At 35.9% G+C, this 10,860-nt stretch overlaps 1 protein-coding gene and 1 pseudogene across 1 annotated transcript; both read left to right on the forward strand.

Moving 5' to 3' along the window:
* The first annotated feature begins 1,327 nt into the window (after positions 1–1,327).
* On the forward strand, positions 1,328–2,583 carry LOC148930971 (rust resistance kinase Lr10 pseudogene; annotated as a pseudogene).
* A 1,222-nt stretch (positions 2,584–3,805) lies between these two features.
* Positions 3,806–6,970, forward strand: LOC125213825 (uncharacterized). Its single transcript, XM_048114570.2, has 9 exons — positions 3,806–4,540; positions 4,619–4,651; positions 4,734–4,766; positions 4,869–4,961; positions 5,077–5,145; positions 5,229–5,258; positions 5,371–5,460; positions 5,542–5,589; positions 5,675–6,970. Exons 1-9 carry the CDS (start codon positions 3,838–3,840, stop codon positions 6,829–6,831), a joined length of 2,256 nt encoding a protein of 751 aa, XP_047970527.2. The 5' UTR covers positions 3,806–3,837; the 3' UTR covers positions 6,832–6,970.
* The last annotated feature ends 3,890 nt before the right edge of the window (positions 6,971–10,860 follow it).

Below are 10,860 nucleotides of genomic sequence, written 5' to 3' on the forward strand. Positions count from 1 at the left end.
AGATCCTCCTTGGTGAGTGCATCCACCAACCCCTGTTGAATCAACATCGCTCGGATCTTCATCCTCCATAGACCGAAATCATTTTTTCCAGTAAACTTTTCGACTTCAAATCTTGAATCCATCGTGATCGAATTTAGGGCGCAACCGACTCAAACTGGAAAACTTCCTCCGCGCACCTCCTTCCCACAGACGGCGCCACTTGTAAGCCGCGATCGGAGAAGATAATGAAAGATGGAGGATTGAACAATATTGAAGAACAATTCGTTGATTGGTTTTCAGATAGAAATTACACACTTGATTGAAAATTGCGGGATAACTCGGCTCAAATAACAAAGCCTAACTAACCCCTTTTAAATACTGTTTGAAACTAACGGCTACTAACAACTAATCCTACGGCTAGGATTAAATCTCGACTAACTCAACATCAGAAGGTTCCTGAAGCTTGATTCAGCTGGAATGGATCGATGCTGCTCCTTCACTTCCTCTCTGATTGGTTTGCTTTGGATCATTGTAGCTAAGCAATTAATCTCTACATCTACTTTATTCTCTCAGATTATATTTTATCTTCACTCAACCCATTTAACACAATTTCTTAATCTTCCTGTCCAAAAGAAATGCCTCAATTTACATGAGACAGATGGAGTATACACAAAATATGGTGAGACAACTCGTGTATAGCTGTAGCCGGCTGTTACACATGTGAGTCTTGCCTTCACTCCCATCAGCCACTGGCTAATCACTTGGCTACGAGATTTGGACCACACTGTGTAGTAGTTTGATATAATCGCACCTAGTATCGAATCACATATATGTCACATGTTGTAAATTATGGTATACACCATAATTTCCGGTATATATAAAAAAATCAATACGCTGCAGTATACGAAATTTCATATGGTTATTGTTACGGTGCAACCCTCAACTAGGCTAAAGGAGACGGACACAGAGCACTTGGTGGACGAGGCAGAGTTTGATATGACCGGAGGTGACGGCAAGGAACCAGAGCGATTCATCGCCAAGCATCGGTCGCGGTGCCAGAGACGTCCACCGGACCACTTCGGCGATTTCACATCAAGATGAAGTGGAGAAGATTATTATTTTTGCTTTATCTATATTTTACATTTATGTAAGACTAAATCAATTATCGTTTCTTATCATACGCTCTAATTCTTTTTTCTTAATCATATGCATGGGGTATTGAAGACTACTACCTCGTGTCACATGGTACGTTTGAATTACCATTTCAATAGTATTAATTAATTAGTGCCAGTAACTATGAAACTGTTGTAGCACAAGTTTCTTGGCCTCTTTACGATGTCTATAAGTTTTTCTTTTTCATATTATCGCAGTCGTAAACATGGAAATCATCTTATGGGCACTAAGGATAATCATTTGTCCTTTGGTATTCTGGTTTTTTATCTACAAATTCCGAAGAAGGCGCATGTCCTTATTTGAGGGAGTAGAGTCATTCCTACAAAGTGACAACAAACTCGCACCAATAAGGTATTCCTATTAGGGTTTGAAGATAAAGAAGATGACTAAGAATTTTGAAGATAAACTAGGCCAAGGAGGCTTCGATTCTGTTTATAAAGGAAAGCTTCGAAGTGGCCATCTTGTAGCAGTCAAATTGCTCGAAAAATCTGCAGCAAATGAGCAAGACTTCATCAATGAGATAACAACTATTGGAAGAATCCATCATGTAAACATTGTCCAACTTGTTGGCTATTGTTCTGAAAGTTCCAAACGTGCCCTCATTTTTTATTTTATGCCAAATGGTTCGCTTGACAAGTACGTCTTCAACCGAGAAAAAGCCTCTTCATTTGATTGGGATATGAAATATAAGATTGCCGTTGAAGTGGCTCGACTCTCGAGGGATTGAGTATTTGCATAATGGTTTTGACATCCAGATCTTGCATTTTGACATCAAACCTCACAATATACTTCTTGATATAAGTTCGTGCCAAAAATATCAGATTTTGGTCTGGCAAAATTATGCGCCGCAAACAAGGAGGCAGTGACATTGACGACGGTTAGAGGAACCATAGGGTATGTTGCTCCTGAACTTATCAATAGAAGTATTGGTGTAGTGTCTTACAAGGTGGATGTGTATAGTTTCGGGATGTTGTTAGTGGAAATGGTAAACTTAAACAAAGACTTGGCAGGGAACAATGATGAATCTAGTAAGTATTTTCCAGATTGGATTTACGATCACTTGAACCAAGGCAGGGACATTGACATTAGAAATATTGATGAAAATGACGATAGAAACATTGGTCGGAAGATGACTATTGTTACATTATGGTGCATACAAACGAACCCAAACAATCATCCATCAATGAATACGGTTTTGAAGATGTTAGACAGTGATGTCGAACATCTTGAGATCCCTAACTATCTAGCGTCTATGGCAGGAAATGAGGAAGAAAACTGGGCTACGGATTCAAATGCTTCCATATCATTGTTGCATGATAATAATGATAGCAGTATTATTGAGATTATTAGTACTGCTTGAAATATTTGTGTATTTGTGTTATCATTTATTTTTACTTAGAAACAGGTTCCACTGGTTGTGTGTTTGTGATATGTTCATAATCACATGTAACATGTGAACTACCATATTATTAGTCAGTTATTTATTTATTTTCATAGTGTTGTTAATTATATTGAAGAATTCTTTATTCATGTCATATATAACTAGTGTGAGAATTGTTGTGAAAGGTTTAACAACCCTCATTTATGCCAAGTAGTTATTTATAAAATATGAAAATATAATTATAAGTTGTAACAAATTAGAATGATATTATCTTAATTTGGCAATGAAGTTTAAAATGTATAAAGTTAATATTCTACTCATAAATTTTTTTTGTTATGTGCCACACTAAATGACACATTTCTAAATATACAAATATCACTCTTTTTACTTTTTTCTCCTATTTACTTTATTTTCTTCACTTTACTTACAAAACAACACTATATAAAATTTCGTGTCGAATTAGAAATGTTCTATTTTAAATGAGACGGATTGAGTATATGCTAATTACCTTTTTTTGGTGGTGAATTATAGTTAAAAATGATTATTTCAACAGTGTAAATGTTTTTGGTGGTGAATTATTGAAAAAAAAAAACATTAATTTATCTGTGTATTAGAAATATACTATTTTATAGGAGAATATGAAATATATATTTTATAGGATTAATAATTATATATGTCATAATGCCAAAACAAAATTAATGGGACGAAAATTTCAACACGTAGTTCAGTAGTTGTAAATTCTGATGGATGGGTTTGTAGACTTCTCTTCACTTAACTATCATTAACTTACTTTGAAAAATCTTATCATTATTGGATTACCTTATCCAAATTGAATGATTCATCTATGTTTAGCTCGCCGACACAATTCCACGAATTAATCTTATGAAGGTCGGCCTCATGAATAACAAAATTATGTATGGGCGAATATATAATTTAAAAAGAATTATAAAAAAGGCTTAAACACTCAACGTGAATTAGAAATATCAAATATGAAGCGCGAAGAAAATATTTGATAGTACACAAGAAAACTTTATTTGATACTTATAAAAATAAATGCATACTGTTGAAATTTGAAATACATCGATTTAATTAAGAAGTACTACTAAAATAAAATTTTTAATGCGGATATATTATCATTCTCATAATAAAAAATAAAATTTAATAAATAAAAATGTTCATAGACTCATAGTCACTAATAGTAATCACTATCAGTGAATCTATGTTGTTTAAACTTGGCGTATCTGCTTTGAACAGTAAGTTTGTATATATCTTTGGGTTTTGATGTTCAATCGATTTGGTTAATCATGATCACATTCACAACCAATTTTTCATATCTCTTCATTCTCTCTCTCATTTTCTACCAAGCTCAAACCGGCGATGCAAACTCCAACTGCGCTCCTTCAGCCTGCGGCGCCATTCGCAATATCAGCTCCCCTTTCCGCCTCAAGACCGATCCCAACCACTGCGGCGATCGGAGATTTGAGCTATCCTGCCAAGACAACATCACCTTCCTCTACCAAAATTCTCACAGATATTATGTCAAAGATATCAACTACCTCATCGCCAGAATTAGACTGGTCGATGCTTCCATTGACAACCGCACTCTCTGCTCTTTCCCCAATTACACTTTCTTCACCGATTCCGATTCTCCTTACCGAACCCTTAGCCATCATAGCGCGCCATATGGTGGTTATGTTGCCTGGCCTATCAATTTCATAAGCTGCCGGAATCCAAATCCCTCGACCAATTCTTCCAATTTTACTGAGATTAACACTCAATGCGCCTCTAATTCTTCCCAATCCACATTTGATTACATCAAGGTCGGCAGGATGAGAGCCTCGGAGGTGCCATACATGTGCAGTGTTGATCTGATGGCCTTCACGTCTTGGGAATTTAGGGATTTAAGAAACGCATCGCTTTCGGAAATTCACGAATCTCTTTTGTACGGATTTGAACTCTACGTGTGTTCGTGGTGGTGGTGCAGCGAAAGAACAACCACAAATTGGGGTATGGATTTTCATCATTTCATCCTAATTTCTCTGTTTATGCTGCTAACGCTTTTTGTATTCTGGAAATTGAATGCAGAGAAATTCACAAATTGGTTATTAGGAACTAATGGTAACTACTTAATTCCTATTTCTGTGCATATTCAAATTCAATGATCCTCACTAACTGAATATTGTACTTTATATATCTGCAGGGCTTCTTCTCCTAATTCCTTTGGCAATTCTAGGTGCCTATTTAAGAATTTGATCTTATTTATCAATTTTGTGACATTAATAAGTGCATAATTAAGATCATATATATAATTCTAATTTGTTCAGAGCATTTCCAGTATTTTTAATTGCAGGGGTAAGCCTCCCAGTGACGATTATCATCGGACTAATCGGTGTTTTAGTACTCTCATTGACTACCTTTCCGGAGTACTGTGAGAATCTTTACATATCTTGTTTAGATCATCCCTATTTTATAATCTCACTATCTGTCTTTCTACTATTGTTTATAAAAATAAGTTTCTTTTTGTTTCTCTTGCATTTGTGTAGGGCCATACTACTTCACTTACTATTTATTTCCTAATGGAGTTCGAATTGGATCTGATTTCGTGATCATTGGTAATTAATCTCTAAATTTATGTTTTTTTAAGGGGGCTATATCTTTATGTTGCAGTTACGATTTTGAAATTTGTTATGTGCAGCGCTTCTCGTGCTTTCTCTCGTCATTGTAGGTGCGCTCTTCGTTTATGGTTGATAGTATTGTCTTGTTTATCAATTTGTGACATCAATGAAGACAGAGTGGGTCTGATTGCTATAGTTCTAATTTTGTCAAAAATACTTCAGTTTGTTTTACTGCAGCAGTGAACTTCCTTGTGGCGATCACAGTGGGATTTGCCGGTGCTTTGGTACTGTCATTTGTTTTGATGGAAAACTGTAAGAAACTTTACATTCGTTTGTCTTTTTACTAGTATCATTCATTTATCTGTTTTGATAGTCAAATATTCGTTCTTGCAGTTACCTATTCATTTGGAGCGGGTGTGGCACCTAAATTCATATTCACTGGTGCGCTTTACATCTATGTCTAATTATGAATTGCATCGGTTTTTTCTTCGCTATGAAGATTTGGAGAAATTTATGTTTTTGTTAGGTGTCATCTCAAGTATGATCATATGTGCACCAAGGATCATCATTGGTCCTTTTGCTGTGTGGTTTCTGATTTACAAATTCCGAAGAAGGCGTTATTCCACATATGATGCTATAGAAAGCTACCTACAAGGCGATAACAAACTCGTGCCAATAAGGTACTCATATTCGGATCTGAAAAGAATGACTAAAGGTTTCCAAGAAAAACTGGGTGAAGGAGGCTATGGTTCTGTTTACAAAGGGAAGCTCCGAAGTGGCCTTCATGTAGCAGTCAAACTGCTGGAGAAATCAGGAGGAAATGGGAAAGACTTCATGAATGAAATAGCTACTATTGGAAGGATACACCATGTCAATGTAGTGACATTGGTGGGATATTGTGCACAAGGCTCCAAGCGTGCCCTTGTCTACGATTTCATGCCAAATGGTTCCCTCGAAAAGTACCTTTTCAATCGAAAAGAGAAGAGTTCCTTAAATTGGGACACTAAGTTTGAGATTGCAGTGGGAGCTGCTCGAGGGATTGAGTATTTACACCGAGGGTGTGATGTTCAGATCTTACATTTCGACATCAAACCGCATAATATACTTCTTGATGATAAGTTTGTACCCAAAATATCAGATTTTGGGCTAGCAAAGTTTTTCTCCACAGATAAGAAGGCAGTGACCATGACGGCTGCTAGAGGAACCATAGGGTATGTTGCTCCGGAACTGATTAGTAGGAGTATTGGGGAAGTGTCATACAAGGCTGATGTGTATAGTTTCGGGATGTTGTTGGTGGAAATGGTAAACTTAAAGAAAGACTTGGTAGGAGTGAATGATGATCCAGATCAGTATTTTCCAAATTGGATTTATGAGTGTTTTAACCAAAGCAAAGAAATTGAAATGCTCAAAGCTATTGAAGGTGTTGGCTACGATGATGATAGCATTAGGGATATTGCTCTGAAGCTGACGATAGTTGCCTTGTGGTGCATACAAATGAATCCAAATGATCGTCCATCAATGAGTATGGTATTGGAAATGTTGGAAGGGGATGTTCAACATCTACGGATTCCTAAGTATTCATCTCAGTCCAACCATATTGTTGTTAATGTTGATCAAACTGAGATTTCATATTCCACTAGTTCTATATCTAGGCTACCTTATGATGTTTCTTCCTCTTCATAGATTACTGCTCAAGAGTATATATAAATATAGACTTGGCTCTTGTAACAACTTATGTATAGATTCCTTGTGAAATAGGTATTGAATATATAGTAAATCCTACATATGTTCATCCAAGTTTAAAGATCAGGAACTTGGAATTTATCTGCTACTCCCTCCGTTCCATAGTAGCAGATGCATTTATTTTCGGCACGGAGATTAAGAAAAAAGTGTGTAATGTATTTAATAAAAAGATAATAAAGTAATGGAGGGAGGAAAAAGTAGAGAGAAGAAAGTAAAAGAGAGGAAAAGCAAGTGAGAAAGAATGTGTTGGCATTTATTTAAAAAGGAAATAACTCCACTACTATAGAACGTATCAAATGGTAAAATGACTCTACTACTATGAAACGGAGGGAGTATTATGTTATTACGTACTAAGATGTTCAAGATTCGGTAATTGGCACTTTGGCTTCATCCTAAACAATTTATGCTCATAATATTGTTTGAAATTATTCAATTTAAGTATGATAAGTATATTAGTAGAAAAAATTAAGGAAAACTGAACTCATGTAAGTCATGTACAAGGAACCGTGGATAGATCTGCCCAAGGTTTATCAAACCGGCGGTTAAAATTGAAACCGTGACAATTTACCTAAACCGAAAACGTCGATTTTTTAACCGTGGTTCGGTTTAGGTTTAAAAATTTTCGAACCGAAACCGTGCCGGAACCGTTGGTTCTGAGCGGTTCCAAACCGGAACCGCGAAAAACCACCGGAAAATCGTGAAATCAAGCCGGAACCGTAAAAAAAACAGCGGTTCGGAACGATGAAAAATCGTAAAAAAAACCATCGGAACTCCGCCGGTGTGGAACCGAAACCGAAACCGGCGGTTTTGGAACCGGAACCGTAACCACGAAATACCCTCGCGGTTTGGTTCCGGTTCAACAATTTAGAAAAAACAGAAGCGGCAGTTCCGAACTGTAACCGCCCGTTCCTGAACCGTGGGCACCTCTAACTGTGGACATGAACTGGAGATATTTTGTAGGGTAAAATTAATTGGAATGAATTTTTTATTTATAGTAGTGAAATTAATATTTTAATTGAAGGCTAAGTAGTACCTCTCATTTTGAATATTAATGTCTTTTTAATCATTTTTTTCCTTAAAAGAAATTCACACTATCATTGTGTATTTTAGACAAGTCCATGTACCGGTTATTAATGCTTTTGAGCATTTATTTTTTAGATTATAGATCTAGATCTAACCAATGAGTTTAGTAAATAGTTTGGTTTGGTGACTTGGTAGTCCTCGTCGGTTAAATTTATGCAAAATATCCGTCAATTAATTCATTATTGGATAGAAGAATTTTAAAAAGATGTACAGAATTATAGTATTAGGTAGCACTTTCATAGCGACAATAGAAATTAATGCTACAGAAATTTCAACGCAGAGTTATAAATTGTGATGGATCAGTTTTCAGAATTTCTTCAATCAAACAACGTCATTGATTTCATTAAAATTGAAAAAGACTATAATCTGTCCAAAATGAATAAGTCCGGCCAAATCAAATCTCCATTCACATTTAGTTTAGTACGCAAAATCAATTGTTGTCGAGTTATTTGGCTGGATAGATATTTATAGGATTTCATTTTTAAATTTAATTGGTGATAAATTAAATACTTTATAAAATTTATATAGTAATTTTAATTATCTTTTTAAGTTAATATTATTATTTCCTCAGTCACACTTATGGGATGTCTTTTAAGAACTTGAGGATATTTTGGACGAAAAAATAGTCAATACAAAAGTCATTCCAGCAATATTATATGAAAACCGAAAAACGTGTGAGAATATTTTTAAAGAATAAAGTCGAATTTGATATTATGACAAAGTGTAGTACCAAAAATGTAGTTCACTCTAGGCACATAGGAAACTAACGTATGACAAATTCCAAAAAATACAAGTAATTGATTTATTAGAGGTTGTGTTTGTGTGAGATTGAGCTTTGTGAATCACATTATCAAACTAGCCATGATCACAACACATAACTTCCTCTTTCTCACCACTTTGATTCTCTCATTCCATTTCTACCATTCTGCTGATGCAAACAAGTGCAGTCCTCCTTCTGTGTGTGGTGTGTGGTGCTATTCGCGATATCAGCTACTCTTTTCGCCTCAAGACCGACCCCAGCCACTGCGGCCATCCCAAATTCAAACTAACCTGCGCAAACAATGCCATCTTCATCAATCTAAACTCTTTCAAATACCATGTCAAACACACCAACTACCAAAACTCCAAAATCAGACTGGTTGATGCTTCCATAAACAACAATGACATCTGCTCTTTCCCCACCCATTCCTCATATCCCTATTCCACCAACGATTTTTCTTCTTCTCCATACTATTATCTTGAACCCTTTCAAGAATTGTTTGTTAACTTGATTAGTTGCCCCAATCCGATGAACAAATCTTCCCTCTTTATAGATATAACTCAACATTGTGCCTCTAATTTATCACATCCCCGATTTAGTTACGTACATGTTGGGCGTATCATGGCTTCGAAGGTACCACACCTGTGTGGAGTAGATCTAAATGTCGTAATATCGAGGCGGGGATTCATGATTCGGAAGAAGCATGGAATCTTATTCAAGATATAATTTTCCATTAACATAACCTCCCCCACTTATTCTGTGGTAAACATGAATTAATCAGCATAGCATTCATCATCTCTTTAAGTATTCTATTTTTGCGTTCAACAACACCATTCGACTGAGGAGAATATGGAGCTATGGTTTGGTGAATTATACCACTTACATGGCATAATTCTGCAAACGGCGCTACATACTCACCACCTCTATCACTTCGAACACACTTAATTCAACAATTAAGTTGATTTTCGGCTTCATATTTGAAGTCTTTAAACGCTTCAATTGCCTCATCTTTACTTCTTAATAAGTAAATATAACAATACCTTGTGCAATTATCTCTAAACATGATGAAATATATTTTCCCACCTCTTGTTTGCACAAACGTCAAATCAAATACGTCTGTATGGACAAACTCAAAAGGTTTTGTGCTTCGCTCTACCGAATGGAACGACAGCTTAGCCATTTTGGCTTCAACACACACTTCACATCTTTCTTCTGAGTTACACTTATCTACTTTTAGTAAATTAAGATTTACTGATCTTTTTATAGCATTTAGATTTACATGTCCCAATCTTTTATGTCATAAATCAGAGCACTTAAGAAAATAAGAAGATGTGTCATCTTCCTTATTGCTTATTCCTTTTCCATGGAGAATGACCATAACATTCAGCTCAAAAAGCCCATTTACTAGGTGACCTTCACCTATGAATTTTCCATCTTGGTCAATATAAACTTTTCGCACTCAAATTCTAGTGAAAATCCATGACTTACAAGAATTGAGTCTGACACCAAATTATTTCGAATGTCTAAGCACATGCAGCACATCCTTGAGAGTTGAGGGTAAAAACCTTTTCAAATCCTAATTTTAAGAACACATTACCCACACCAACCACCTCAGAAGATGCTAGGTTTCCCATGCGTACTTTTCTACCTCCAATAGATTTGTAAGTAGAAAAAACGCTTCTCTCAGAACACACATGACATGTGGCACCCGTATCAACAAACCATTCATTTGGATTGTTACAATAGTCCACGTCGGAGACCATTATAACAACACATTCAAATAATTAGCACAATATTGTCTCCAATAATAAGTACACAATTATATTGAACCATATGTGCATTGGTATATTCAACACTACATTCATCCCAATTATTACTACCAAGTCTAAATTGGTCTTGCTTGTCAAATGACAAACGATAAATACAATTCTCATGAGAATAGATCTCAAGGAATTAACAACTTCATTGCGCATCAACATTGCGACTGTTTGTTGCTTCATTCCAGCTTTGAATTTCATGTTTCCTCCAACTTCGATGGGCATAATCCTGTCTTAGAAGAGTGCACTTATTTGTCTTGCGATTGTTAGAAATAATGGGATAAAATTCCCAAGCCGTGTACAGGCGGG

This window comes from Salvia hispanica, chromosome 3 (genome assembly GCF_029641045.1).
Source record: "Salvia hispanica isolate PSC_SH4W2 chromosome 3, Shi_PSC_v1, whole genome shotgun sequence".
Lineage (NCBI taxonomy): Eukaryota > Viridiplantae > Streptophyta > Magnoliopsida > Lamiales > Lamiaceae > Salvia > Salvia hispanica.

Bases quoted from the DNA above. Each gene is read 5' to 3' on its own strand.
- LOC125213825 (XM_048114570.2), top strand. From the start codon at position 3,838: ATGATCACATTCACAACCAATTTTTCATATCTCTTCATTCTCTCTCTC. The intron at 4,652-4,733 runs GTAACTACTTAA...ATATATCTGCAG, and splicing joins TTGGTTATTAGGAACTAATG to GGCTTCTTCTCCTAATTCCT. The intron at 4,767-4,868 runs GTGCCTATTTAA...GAGCATTTCCAG, and splicing joins AATTCCTTTGGCAATTCTAG to TATTTTTAATTGCAGGGGTA.